General features: G+C 47.5%; 1 protein-coding gene across 1 annotated transcript in view; it reads right to left on the reverse strand.

The window, feature by feature from the left end:
• brox (BRO1 domain and CAAX motif containing) overlaps nt 1-14,972 on the reverse strand; it is a 30,287-nt gene extending 15,315 nt beyond the window's left edge. Inside the window, exons 1-3 of the mRNA XM_055636207.1 lie at nt 14,781-14,972; nt 5,740-5,846; nt 3,322-3,418 (exon numbers count right to left, since the gene is read on the reverse strand). Coding sequence (XP_055492182.1) covers nt 3,322-3,418; nt 5,740-5,846; nt 14,781-14,881 — 305 coding nt within the window. The 5' untranslated portion in view covers nt 14,882-14,972. The remainder of the gene's footprint in view (nt 1-3,321; nt 3,419-5,739; nt 5,847-14,780) is intronic.
• Between the last annotated feature and the right edge of the window lie 16 nt (nt 14,973-14,988).

A 14,988-nucleotide genomic window follows, 5' to 3' on the forward strand; every position in this document is an offset into this window, starting at 1 on the left:
TGAATAGAACGTCCATTGAGAGTCGTTAGACTACCGTATCCAATGCACAACTGCACAGTATATGAGAGGCTCTCTGATGGGAAGGGATTCAAAGTGGGGAGAAAGCATCAATGTTTAGAAGTCGGATTGCAGAACAATACGATTAGAAGTGAAGTGATTTCATGAAAGGCAAGGTTTGCACCACGAAGGGGTGGTATTTAGTTAAAGGTTTACCATCGGGTGGTGCTGTACATGGCAGCCATGCCAACAGACTGTCTCGTCCCTTTCGTCGTTTGTTGTCTTTAGTCTGTTTTTACTTGTAAGTTATAGTGTAACCGTGACTGGGTGATGGTGGTGACGGATGGAACTGTGACTAGATGGAGAACAGTTGAACCGTGACTAGGTGGTCACTGGTCACTAGCAAGGTAGAGAGGACTTGGGAAAATACAGTGAGGGCTATGCTGTTGTGACCCTCTCTCTGATTAATGAGGTACTGGGCAGAAAGGAGACCTGTGATCATACACAGGGGATTGTATGGACAGCACCAATTATTGGTACAGATCTTGCAGACTCCCAAGAGTACAGATCTGACATCTACAACAAATCTTTTGAAGAGAGTGTTCACATCAACACTCTTGCTCCCCTCAACAGGGCACCACTCCTACATATCTTGTTAAGGTAACTCAGGAGTCAGTGGCCTTCCAATAACTCAGGTGGAACATGCACAGCTCGGCAGTGGCAACTGTCAGACTATCCCAATGTCTGCCAGCACCCCATCTACAAACAATCTAATCAATTAAAAGGGAGGCATTTACTTCCTCTTGTTGAGATGCCAGGAGAGGTTTCCTGACTGCCATTTCGCCCCGATTGTGCAAGTAAGCAAATATTAGCCTGGGTGTTGGTTTGAGTACAAGACTTACTGATAGACAAGGCAGTGTTAGGTGAGAGGCTGACAGCCCAGGTTTCCTTCTGCACCATTAATGGGACTTTATTCTATGCACCTCACACAATATCACATCATTCACGAGGGCCAAGTATATATTTATTTCAGTCGTTCCTCTTCTTACACCACGATTCAATGGTGTTGCTTATCAGATTAACGCACTTCAAAAAGCACTTTAAATCCGAGCTAACTTCCTTGACTGTTCCCTTACTCACATAATAAAGTAAACCGATCTCTGCTTTCAACAAACAAGAACAAAAACCACCGTGAGATGATGGCAGTGGTGTGGGGGTTTAGTATTGTTAAACTGTGTACATTGAATTAACGCAAGACTGCATTTTGACCCCAGTGCGAGGTGTTACCTGGGCAAGGCTCTGGGGAGTGTTGTAGAGCAGAGACGGATCTAGGGCTACAGATACACAGTTCCCCAAAGTGGCATCACAGGTAGATAGGCTGAGGAAGGAGCCAAGTTAAACTAATCCCTTCTGACCGCGCGTCATTCATATCCCTCCACTGCCTGCATATTGATGTGTCGATCTAAAAGCCTCTTAAACACCATTATTGTATCTGCACATTCCAGGCACCCAGTAAAAAAACACTTGCCCCAAACATCTCCATTAAAAACATTCTCCCTGAACTTAAAGCCATCGGTATTGGTATATAATGTCACATCTACTAGAGATACAATGGAAATCTTTTGTTTGCATGCTATCAATTAAATCAGATAATACTTTCCAAGAGTAGAATCAAACCATACACAAGTACAATAGCTAGTCTAGGGTGACATCTCCACCCTGGGTAAAAAGGTTCTGACTATCTACCCTATCCATGCCTCTCATCATTTGATTTACTTCTATCAGGTTTCCCTTCACTTCATCCAACCACTCCTTGCTGCTAATGTCCTCTAATCCAGACAGCATTCTGGTAACCCTCTTCAGATGTTCAGACAATTCCCAGCAGATGGGGGGAGCAGACTGAGATAAGTCCCAGGTTTGGAAGTGAGGATATACGGATAGTAGAAGCTCTTCTTGAGGCCTCAACTTAGGGAAGATAAGCTCATGTTTGGTGAACACAAGAGAGGCCTTAGACTTGGTTGATGTACAGTCAGCTGTTGCTCGGTATTGGGAACCCTGCTCACCTGAACCAAGCTCAACTCAAGACTGGAGGTCCTGGGGCTAGCAATGGAAGTGCAACAGAGAGACATTGAACAAAGACTGACTGACCAGTCGGTGGGTGAAAGTGATTTACAGCATTATTCCCAAAATGCAGGAAATGCTCCGAGCCACCTCCAGGCCAATTGCAAAGCAGATTATCCCTTCCAAAAGCAAAACTCTTCAAAGGCTTTACATCTAAAATGACCACAGAAATAGTCCGCAGGTCGGGCAGCATTTTGGGGAAAGATTCAGGGGCAACTTTCCAGATCAATGTCCTCTCACTGAGCTGAAATGCTAACTGAACTGAAGCAGAGGGTGCCCGACCTGATCCAGCTGTCTTTCCAGCATTTGCTTTGTCTTAGATTATCAGTTTGTTATGTCACAGTGTGTGGGACATTTTTGGGTGAAAATAAATCACTACATTTTCTGCCGTTGCACTTCAAAGCCAGTTAGCAGGTTGTAAAGTGCTCTGGATATCCCACCAAGAAAGTCCATCAATGTCTCTCCTTCCCGTGAATATTGGGTATGTCAATGAACACTCTCTTGAACTTCTACAGGTGTACAGTACAGAGTACACTGACTGGTTGCATCAGGGCCTGATTCGACAACCTCCCCGCCATCGAAGGGATCAACAGGAATCATGCCTCAAAAATGCAGAGATCCACACCACCCTGGCCATACACTCATTTCACCCCTGCCATCGAGAAGGTGATATAGGAGCCAGAAAAATGTAACGCCCATGTTCAGGAGCAGCTTCTTCCCTATAACCCTCAGTCTATTAAACACTACAACCTCCAAACAGGCTCTGGACTACATAGAATTGGGGACATTATTTTTGGCTTGGCATTATCATTGTTTGTTTATTTGAACCTTTTTGTTGTTATGGATTTTACCGAGCACTTTGTTTAAAGATCCATTGTGCTGATGTAAGTAAGAATTCCATTGTTCCATTTCAGGACATATGACAAATAAAAGATTCTTGACTCTTGATATCATGTTGCAGCATCAAGCAGCAGGAATGACCAAACATTGAACTGCGTGTGGCACTGTGCCAGGACTCTCAGACACAGCACTGCAGGTTAGGTAGCTGCTGTGGAGCTGTGTTACTGCAAGCAGTCCATACAACGAGGGGTCACGTTGCTAAATGGGCAAACGTGTGTTTGCCAAGCTAAGACCTCTCAAATATAACACAACACTACATCTCATCACATCTACAGCAACGTGAAACGGTTATTGCAGACCCACCTCACTGTGTTACCCTGCAAGGTGTCAGTCCATTTGAAGTTCTGAATGAAACGCAGCTTGTTCTCTTGTGTGGTGCCATCCAGCGATGTTATGAAACCTTGGAGGGTGGAAGGGGGAAAGAAATGAGCAAGACATGATCAGCAGTGCCTCTTATATAACTTGGTTTTTAATGCAGTTGTATAAAGCTTTACAACATAGAACAGCCCAGTAGCAGGCCCTTCAGCCCACAATGTCAGTGTTGAACACGATGCCACGTTAAACTAATCTCCTGCCAGTATGTGATCCATATACCTCCATATTCCTATCTAAAAGCCCAGTAAAAGCCACTATTGTATCTCCCTCCTCCACCACAACTGGAAACATTCCAGACACGCACCACTCACTGTGTAAAAAATGTTCCCCTCCTATCTTTTTTAACGCATTGTCAAAGGTCTTTTTTTTCCCCTGACTTTAAGTTAGAGATTCAGCGCCGAAACAGGCCCCTCGGCCCACCAACTCCGCACTGACCAGCGATTCCCACACTAACATTTTACACTTATACCTAGCCAATTAACCTACAAACCCGGACGTCTTTGGAGTGTAGGAAGATCGAGAAAACCCATGTGGTCATGGAGAGAACGTACAAACTCTGTACTGACAGCACCCTTTGTCGGGATCGAACCCGGGTCTCTGGCGCTACAAGCGTGTAGTGCAGTAACTCTGCCTCTACGCCACCGTGCCGCCCACTTTTGGTGTCTATTGCGGCTTCAGGTCCAACTGGCTCACGATCACCGTCGTTATCTAATCCTGCTCCACACTTGCCCCATCCCAGGATGGTTTGAGGGTCGTAGGACAGAGAGGCCTCGGGGGTACAGACACTTAGTTCATGAGAGTGGCGACGGGTGGACAGGGTGGTAAAGGGAGCATCTTGCTTACGTCTTCATCAGCCTCACGTATAGAGTACTGGAGAAACAAAGAACTACCCATGCTGGTTTACAAAAAAAAAATGCTGGAGTAACTCAGTGGGACAGGCAGTATTTCTGAAGAAATTGGATACAGTACATGACATTTCATCCCAACCCGAAACGTCACCTATTCGTGTTCTCCAGAGATACTGCCTGCCTGTCATGTTTCAACTGTACCAAATGAAGCACACTTGGACTATTGTACACAGTTCTGGTTGCCCAGCTATGGGAAGGAGGCCATTAAGCTGCAAAGGGGCAGGAAAGATGTATAAGGATGTTATTGGCACTGGAGGGCTTGCTTATAGGGAGAGGCAGGCAGGCAGGCTGGGACTGCATTCGCAACGGACCAGGCAGCATCTCTGGAGAAAAGGAATACGTGACGTTTCGGATCAGAACCCTTCTTCAGTGTTAAATAAATTGTTCACTATGAGAACAAATTAATCCACGCAGTGATCATGGAGACGTTGCCTGTTCAATGCGATGATTAAAACATAAGCTTTTGTTTAAAAACAAAACAACCCAATGAGTCTGAAGAAGGGTTCCGACGCAAAATGTCGCCTATCCATGTTCTCCAGAGGTGTTGCCTGACCCGCTGAGTTACTCCAGCACTTTTTTTGTGAACCAGCATCTGCAGGATTGTGACTCCTTTGATAGTGATCGTTTCTCCAATGCCAGAGCACAAATGACAGTACAGTTTGTTCAGTTTCCTTGTTTGCCCGTGTAATCTCTGGTTACTGATTAGTTCACACTAGGGGAATGCATATTATGAACTTTCCAATCAATGGAAATCGTCGTATATAAATGTCACCCAACCTGCTGTACAGGTACTGATAGCTCTGCACACAGCTCAGCCCACATCCAGACACGGCCCAGAATTTCAGTTTCCTTACTGGACCAGAGAATAAGGCATACATCCCCACAGCACCCATAAAGGCCTCAACATCCCACTCCTCCATATATAGCTAGTGAAGTCCCTTTGAAACCTGTTGCCCAAGGTGAAACCACTAACACCAGTGTGATCAACTATTTTGTTTTTTTGGCATTTTCATGAATAAGTATCAGCCAGTAAAATAGGGATAATTCTTCTAATATTCTAACGCAATTAAGTTCTCCTTTTAAAAAATAGAGACAAAGTGCTGGAATACCTCAGGCAGCATCGTTGGAGAACATGCGATAGGTGATGTTTCTGGTCGGGACTCATCTTCCGATATCTTGGCCCAAACGTCACCTATCCACGTTCTCCAGACAATCTGCCTGACCTGCTGAGTTACGCCAGCACTCTGTGTCTCTTTCTGCGTAAACCAGCATCTGCCCATCCTTGTTTCTAAATTCTGATTGTGCCCATTTGTGAGGAGTGTTGCCGTCTGCGTTTGCAGCACCCTCTGCTTCTAAATCACATCATCACATTTCTTCTCGGTACAGAATTTAGCATCACATTGGCAAACGTGCTTTAATCTTGCAATGACATTGTTACCTAGCAGGAGAGAAAAGAATGCATCGACTGCCGTTTTCATCTTTTCCATGTTACAATTTACATCGGTAAATAACTCCAGAAGTTTGATCCTTGCGCTCCTCATGTCACTGAAAGACAAAACAAAACACGACTTGAAATTCAGGAACAGAGTAGGCCATTTAGTTTCACCACCTGTGGCGCCTTGGTTGGCATTGACAAGCTGGGCCTGCTTCCATGCAGTTCCACTCTGTGACCAGCTCATGGAGATTATGGCTGACAGATGACTTAACTTTGATCCCTCTCCTGTGGTTAAATTATAATCGATTTGTAAATGACTTGTTCCTGGTGACACCAATTGAACCCAACCAGGAATAACCCATTCCTTCTCTCCAGAGATGCTGCCTGTCCCGCTGAGTTACTCCAGCATTTTCAGGAACAACAGACCTCTTGTCCGTGATCAAGGAACCCGAGACATGCACTGACATTTACCCACACCAGCGAGCCCGATATTTACATATACAGGAGCACAGGATGGCAGCCACTCCACTTATTCCAGGACCCATAGGGTCTTTTTAGATCAGTTTAGTTTAGAGATACAGTGGAAACAGGCCCTTCGGCCCACCAAGTCCACACTGACCAACGATCACCAGTGCACTAGTTCTATCCTAAACACTAGGGACAATTTACAGAAGCCAATTAACCTACAAACCTGCACGTCTTTGGAGTGTGGGAGGAAACCGGAGCACCCAGTCACAGGGAGAACGTACAAACTCCGTACAGACAGCACCCGTAGTCAGGATCGAACCTGAGTGTGTGGTGCTGTAAGGCTGTAAGTCTACCGCTGCGCCACTGTGTGTGATAGAGCTCAGAAACAGAGCCTTCAATTCAACTCATACATTCCCCTTTCTGTAACTTTCTGCAACACTTCAAGAGAAGGGTGGTAAATACGAATGATTCATGAAGCATCCTGAGATGATTTATGTCAGCCGTCATTTACAGCAAAATTATAGATGAGGATCTCACTAGGGTCTCCTCGATATCCTGCAGCTCCGCTCGTGCTCCCCCCCCCCAGTTGTAGCAAGGACAGAGTCCCCCCTGTCCTCACCTTCCATCCCATCAGCCATCGCACACAGCATATACTCCTCCGACATTTTCGCCACCTCCAACGGGATCCCACCACCAGCCACACCTTCCCATCTCCACCCCTTTCTGCTTTCCGCAGAGACCGTCCCTTCCCACCCAAACCACCCCCTCACCAAGTACTTTCCCCTGCAACCACAGAAGATGCAACAATTGTCCCTTTACCTCCCCCCTCGACTCTGTCCAAGGACCCAGGCAGTCTTTTCAGGTGAGGCAGAGTTCCACTTGCACCTCCTCCAACCTCATCTACTGTATACGATGTTCCAGTCTGGACTCCTGTATATCGGCGAGACCAATCTGAAAACCTCCGCTCAGTCCGCCTTAACCTACCTGATCTCCCGGTTGCTCAGCACTTTAACTCCCCCTCCCATTCTGACCTTTCTGTCCTGGGCTTCCTCCATTGTTAGAATGAGGCCCAGTGCAAATTGGAGGAACAGCACCTCATATTTCGCTTGGGTAGTTTACACCCCAGCGTTATGAACATTGACTTCTCTAACTTCAAATAGCCCTTGCTTTCTCTCTCCATCCCCTCCCCCTTCCCAGCTCTCCCACCAGTCTTACTGTATCCGACTACATTCTATCTTTGTCCCGCCCCCTCCCCTGACATAGTCTGAAGAAGGGTCTCGACCTGAAACGTCGCCCATGCCTTCTCTATAGAGAAGCTGCCTGTCCCGCTGAGTTACCCCAGCATTTTGTGTCTATCATTATTTATGTTGGTGCAGGACTATGTATAAACACAGCGTAAATTTCTACATGGTGAAACCAAAATGTATAAAAATGGCCTTTATTAAAATCTGCCAATGTGCACTTTAACCACATGTGATTTTTTTCTATTACAGATCTCAAATTGTGGAGTACAGAGGCAAATAAATAAATGACGGGTCTTTGTCACAAACATTATGGAGGGCACTGTATCTGTCCAAATGTCTTTTAAATGTTGTTATAGGTTATAGGCTTTGGCATAGAGGATGACAGCAGTCTAAGGTACAGTGTGTGTTGTTCCTTGTTTTCTTTCTATACCTTTCCTGGTCTAGTTCAGTAGAGACGGCAGTTAGGAATGGTGGTATGTTCTCCCTGCAGGAAGTCAGGTGGACTTCCAGTGTCCCCGACGACTATACCTGTGGGAGGCACGTCCAGCTGTAGCTCCTTACGGGCCCCGCTTGGGAACCGGAGCAGCAAATCGAGAGGACCTCAAGATCATCCAGGAGAATTAGGGGGCCATGGATAAGGAGTTACAGTGAGCTGGTCACACCTCGGGCACGGAGAGAAAGGAGATGGGTGACTACCAGGAAAAGGAGTAGGCAGAGCCGGCACTCTCTGGCTGGTATCCCCGGTGGTCATTCCCTTGACAACAGGTATGCCCCTTTGGATACTGCTGGGAGGGCAAGGGCAGCAGCAGTCAGCACCGGGTATAGGTCTAGGGAGGGTAATGTCAGGCAGAGCCATAGCGATAGGAGACTCAGTAGTCAGGGAGGCAGACAGGAGATTCCACAGCAGCAAACGGGGACTCCAGGACAGTGTTTTGCTGGATATCTAACGACTCAATGGCTGCAGAACATTCTCATGGGGAAAATTGAGTAGCCGGAAGTCATTGTGCACGTTGGCACAAATGACATTGGTAGGCAAAGGGGCGAGGTCCTGCAGACTGAATACAAGGAGCAATGCAAAGGTTACAATGCAGGATTTTCAGCATGGTAATCGGTGGATTGCTCCTAGAGCCAGGAGCTTGTGAGGGTACGGACGGAAAGATAGAACAGGTGAATGCATGGCTGAGGAGTTGGACTAGGAGTCAGATTTTTGGCCACTGGGACCTCTTCTGGGGAAGAGGTGACTTGTACAAGAGGAGGGGAACCAACATCGTGGTGGGCAGATTTGCTTATGCTACTTGGGAAGGTTTATATTAGATTGGCCAGGAGATAGTACGCATTGCAGGAGTGAGGCTGGAAGGTACAGAAGGCGAGGAAAACAAGTTCAGTGGGCAAGAAAGGCAGAAGCACAGCAGGGAGCGAGGAAGGACTATTGGATTAAATTGTATTTATTTGAATATAAACTGGGACTGCCATAGCATTAGAGAGCTTATGCAGGGTAACATTTGTCATAAGGTCATAAGTCATAGGAGAAGAAATAGGCCATTCAGCCCATCAAGTCTACTCCGCCATTCAATCATGGCTGATATATCTCTCCCTCCTAACCCCATTCTCCTGCCTTCTCCCCTTAACCCCTGACACCCATATTGTCAAATGTGGTCAGGATATTTTTCTCAGGCATAATGTAGAGGGCCCTATACTGGAGAGGGCAAAGCTTAATCTAATCTTAGGAAATTGGGATGGGCAAGTGACTGAAGTGTCCATAGCCAAGCCTTACGGCTAAAATAGTTATGTGTCAGGGCAGGGCGGGCCCACACGGTGAAGTTCTGAATTTGGGCAAGTCCAACTACGATAGTGTTAGACAGGAACTTGCTAAAGATGATTGCAGTAGGTTGTTTGTGGGCTGAGGAACATCCGGAAAGTGGGATGTTTTTAAATGAGTGACGGTGACAGTCCAAGGCATGCATGCTCCAGTTAGAGTGAAGGGCAAGGCAGGTGGGGGTAAGGAACCTTGGAAAAACAAGAGAAATTGAGACGCTGGCCAGGAAAAAAAAGGGGAACATGGGACAGGTATAGGAAGCTGGGATCGTGTATCCCTGGAGGAGTTCCTGGGACTGAGAAGCATACATGAGGAGAACAAAAAGGGGGCATAAGATAGCTCTCCCAAAGAGATTTAAGTACATTAAGGTAATCAGTACAGAAAGGCATCAGGGCTGGTGTGAACACATTTGGCCAAAGGGTCTGTGTCTGTGCTATACAACCCTATGGCTCTAAGCCTGGAAACGCAAGTTAAAAATAAATAAAACTACCAAGAATCTATGTATAGGCATCTCAAAAAGCATCTTGCCAACTGATTAAAATTCCTTTCATTGGGGATTCACTCACAAACTATTGGGACACCCCACCCCCAACATTATTCTGCATATAACCTACACTGGGAGAGGGGGGTATCTTATGCAGGGTGACTTTAATCTACATATAGATTGGGCCAACCAAATTGGTAGCAGCGCTGAGGAGGAGGATTTCCTGGAATGTATATGGGATGGGTTTTTAAACCCATATGTAGAGGAACCAACTAGAGGGCAGGCCATCCTAGACTGGGTATTATGTAATGAGGATGAATTAGTTAGCGATCTTGTGCAAGGGCCCTTGGGCAACAGTGCCCATTATATGGTGGAATTCTGCATCAGGTTGGAGAGTGACACAGTTAATTCACAAACTAGGGACCTGAACTTCAAGAACAGGGACTTTGATGTTATGAGACGGGAGTTGGCTAGGATAGACTGGCAAATTATATTTAATGGGTTGACGGTGAAGATGCAATGGCAAAGATTTACAGACAGCATGGATGAACTCCGAAAATTGTTCACCAATTACTGGCAAAAAAAATAAATGGGGATGGCGGCTCAACCGTGGCTAACAAGGGAATTCAAGGATAGTGTTAAATCCAAGGAAAAGGCACGTAACTAGGCAAGAGGAAGCATGACTGGGAGAAATTTAGAACTCAACCGAGGAGGGGTTAAATAAGTTCTGTCTTTACTAAGGAAGACACAAACAATCTCCCTGAAATACTAGGAGACCAAAGATCTAGTGGGAGTGAGGAACTGAAGGGAATCCACATTAGTCAGAAAATGGTGTTAGGGAAACTGTTGGGACTGAAGGCAGATAAATCCCCAGGTCCTGATGATCTGCATCCCAGAGTACTCAAGGAGATGGCCCTAGAAATCGTGGATGCAATAGTACAGGTAATAATTTTCCAATGTTCTCTCGTCTCTGGACCAGTTCCTGTGGACTGGAGGGTAGCTAACGTAACCCCATTATTTAAGAAAAGAGGGAGAGAGAAAACGGGGAATTATAGACCAGTTAGCCTTACATCGGTAGTGGGGAAGGTTCTTGAATCGATTAATTGAGCCGGTGGGGGCGCTGCAAGCCAGCGCCCTGTCAGCAGCGTGTCCGTTTTTTCAACTTTTTATGTTTTTTTAGTATGTTTTAAAGTATGTTTTTTGTGTTTCTATGTGTGTTTTGTGTGGGGGGTGGTGTGGGGGGGGAAGGGGGAAACCGTTTTGGTCGCGTCCTCCATGGAGAGGCGACTTTTTCCAGGTCTTTCCCGGAGAAGCGCCCGGGGATTCAGCGGCGGGCGCAGCGGGGACTCTCGACGTGGAGCGGGCGAGCCCTCGCTGGGGCTCGCCGGAGGGAAGCGCTCCGTTGTGCTGGCCCGCGACAGCCAACAACCTGAGTTCCAGCTGGCGCGGCGTCTACAGCCCGGGATCCCTCGTGGGGGACCCGGGAGAAGAAGAAGCTTCCACAGCTGGCCCGTGGCCAACTTCTACCGCGGACCCGGCGTGGACTTACCATCGCCCCTGGAGGGGAGCTTCGACTGCCGGCCCTGCGGTCTGTGGTGCTTCTGGCTGCGACGGGGACTTTAAATCTTCGACCGCCGGCCTACGGCCTACACCACCCTGAAGCCGCGGTCTCCGGCGGGGAAGAGCCGACTATGGACTGTCTCTGGACTCTGGTCCCGACCACGGGGGTTACTGGAGGAAGACTGGACAATTTTTGGGCCTTCCACCACAGTGATGAATGCTGTGGTGGATGTTTGTGTTAAATTTTTATTGTGTATTGTGGGTTCTTTCTCATTGTATCGCTGCTGACATATTCATTTCACTTGCACTTTATGTAAAATGTGACGAATAAACACGTATTGTATTGTATTGCATTATTAAAGATGGTATAGCCACGCATTTGGAAAGTAGTGACAGCGATCAGTCAAAGTCAGCATGGATATGAAGGGGAAAGCATGCTTGACTAATCTTCTGGAATTTTTTGAAGATGTAACAAGTAGAATGGATAAGGGAGAGCCAGTGGATGTGGTGTATCTGGACTTTCAAAAAGCCTTTGGCAAGGTCCCACACAGGAGATTAGTGTGCAAAATTAGAGCACATGGTATTGGGGGTACGGTATTGACATGGATAGAGAACTGGGTAGCAGACAGGAAGCAAAGAGTAGGAATTAACGGGTCCTTTTCAGAATGGCAGGCAGTGACTAGTGGGGTGCTGCAAGACTCGGCGCTGGGACCCCAGTTATTTACAATATATATTGACGATTTAGACGAGAGAATTAAATATGACATCTCCAAGTTTCCGGATGACACAATGCTGGGTGGCAGTTTAAGGCTGCGATGAGGATGCTATAAGGCTGCAGGGTGACTTGGATAGGTTGGGTGAGTGGGCAGATGCATGGCAGATGTAGTATAATGTGGATAAATGTGAGGTTATCCACTTTGGTGGCAAGAACAGGAAGGCAGATAATTATCTGAATGGTATCAGATTAGGAAAAGGGTAGGTGCAATGAGACCTGGGTGTCCTTGTACATCAGTCACTGAAAGTAAGCATGCAGGTACAGCAGGCAGCGAAGAATGCTATGTTGGCCTTCACTGTGAGGATTTGAGTTTAGGAGCAAGGAGATCCCACTGCAGTTGTACAGGGCCCTAATGAGACCGCACGTAGAGTATTATGTGCAATTTTGGTCTCCGAATTTGAGTAAGGACATTATTGTTATTGAGAGAATGCAGCGTAGGTTCACCAGATTAATTCCCGGGATGGCTGGACTGACATATGATGAAAGAATGGGGCAACTAGGCTTGTATTCACTGGAATTTAGAAGGATGAGAGGGATTCTTAAAATTCTTAAAGGATTGGACAGGCTAGATGCAGGAAAAATGTTGGGGGAGTCCAGAACCAGGCTCAAGAAAAAGGGGCAAGCCATTTAGGACTGTGATGAAGAAAAACTTTTTCACCCAGAGAGTTGTGAATCTGTAGAATTCTCTGCCACAGAGGGCAGTGGAGGCTAATTCACTGGATGTTTTCAAGAGAGAGTTAGATTTAGCTTTTTGGGCTAAAGGAATCAAGGGAGATGGGGAAAAAGCAAGAACTGGGTACTGATTTTAGATGATCAGCCATGATAATATTGAATGGCGGTGCTGGCTCGAAGGGCCGAATGGCCTACTCCTGCACCTATTTTTCTATGTTTCTAGGATACTCCAGATGCATCATAATTATTGACCACCACATGAAGAGACAAATGTGACTGTAGTTACCAGAGAGACCTCCCTGCTGTGTGCAAGATCACTACTGTCCTCCCAGTCAGGTCATTGCGTGGTTCCATCTCTCCAGAAGAGTAGGTGCCACAGCCTTCAATGTCTGACATATCTGAGAAGTGCACGGTGCACCACTAACAACTGTGCACTGCCTTTACTGGACTCACCAATGTATTTGACACCATTCATCAGGAAGGGTAATATAGCACCCACCCCCCTCCAGATATAACCAAGTGCAGAAACTTGTCTCAATCTTTTGTCTGTACCATGATGCTAACTGGGATGTTCACAAAGTCACAACCTGTGTCAAGCATGGACCCCAAGTACTTAATTAAACATTGTAACGCCCCACTTAATTTACAATATCTTCCCACAGAGCAGAAGTAATTGTAAACTGCTTCAGTTATGTCCACTCTGGAACCAAAGTCACAGACTCAGGATTCACAGAATTCCCCATCTTCCAGACCACCTCATTGCCGCCCTTACACTTTTCTAATTTGCACTCTCCCTGCAAACTCTGATGCTATATTCTGCACTCTGTTTAATATTCATTTGCTACCATCTGATGTACTCGGGTATGGTATGATCTGCACTAATCTCAGTACAGGTGACAATAATGAACCAATTCTACCCCAACACTGTCATCAGACAACAGTCACTCCGTTACGAGCTCATTCACCAAACCACACAAGGGGGTGGGTCTTGCACTCATCTATAAAACAAAAATCTCCTTACATATCCAGCTACAATGACATGCAAACAACAATAGTCCACATGGGCCTTTTCCCAGGAGTCACGTCAAGAGTGTTTTATTGTCATATGTCCCAAAACGGAACAGTTACATTTGTACTTGCAGCAACATAACAGATGTATAAACATAGAAACAAATAACTGCAGATGCTGGTTTATATCATAGTCAGACACAAAGTGCTGGAGTAACTCAATGGGCTTGGCAGCAGCATCTCTGGAGAACAATGATGGGCGACACACCGGCTCAGGACCAATCTTCAGCCTCATTCTCCAGCCTCATGGCCCGCTGAGTTACTCCAGCTATAATAAACATCTGTAAACACTGTGTAAACACCATAATAAACAACAACAAAAAAATCAATATATAAAGCTCAAGCAATAATAGCGCAAAGACAAAAACAGTTCGGAGGTTAGCTGGAAGTAGCGCTGAGGTTGTTGGTGTTGAACCAACACGGTGCTGGAGGGACTGAGCGGGCCAAGGCGGTCCCACTCCTCCAGCACCCGGTGTTTTGCTCAAGATCTCAGCGTCTTGTGTCTCCCAGTTCAGCGCTGAGGAGGACACGGGGAAGAGCGGATGCTGGAGATGGGCAATGGGTGGGTGTCCGGGGTCCGGGTCGCCTCTCCATAGACGCTGAGTGACTGCGGGACAGCTCGTTGTGTCTCCCTCAGTCCATGTCCACCGAGCAGCTCCTCTCTCCGTCCCCAGGGGCAGCGCTGAAACCGGGCCGAGCTCTGCTCCCCCTCCCTGGGTGAAGGCGGCGGGCAGTGCGCGGCGGTGCGGTCACCTCGGCCCCCGGACCGTCGCCCAGAGGCGGGCCCTGGGGATGGAGGAAGCCCGGGGTCTGGGTCGGGTCGGGCCCCGCAGGGAAGGGCTAATGACCGGGCCAGACGGGGCCGCCGCAGCGGGAGGGAGAGACGGAGAAGGCCCGAAGCCTGGGTCTCGGGTTGAGGGACTGGCCCCGCGCCCCGCTCCTCGCTCCAGTCCGTACCTGCAGGCCTTGGCGGCGGCGCCGGTGGTGGCCACCCCGTACAGGTTGAAGGATGCGGGCGCCGTGGCCTTCAGCGGGTTGCGGTGGAACCAGTGCGTCATGGCGGCTACGGGGCTCCGCGACCAGTCGGCCCGAACTCCGGCTGCTGGCCCCACCCGCCGGAAGTGACGCCCAAACTCCGGCTGCTGGCCCCACCCGCCGGATGTGA

This window comes from Leucoraja erinacea, chromosome 5 (assembly GCF_028641065.1).
Source record: "Leucoraja erinacea ecotype New England chromosome 5, Leri_hhj_1, whole genome shotgun sequence".
Classification (NCBI taxonomy): domain Eukaryota; kingdom Metazoa; phylum Chordata; class Chondrichthyes; order Rajiformes; family Rajidae; genus Leucoraja; species Leucoraja erinaceus.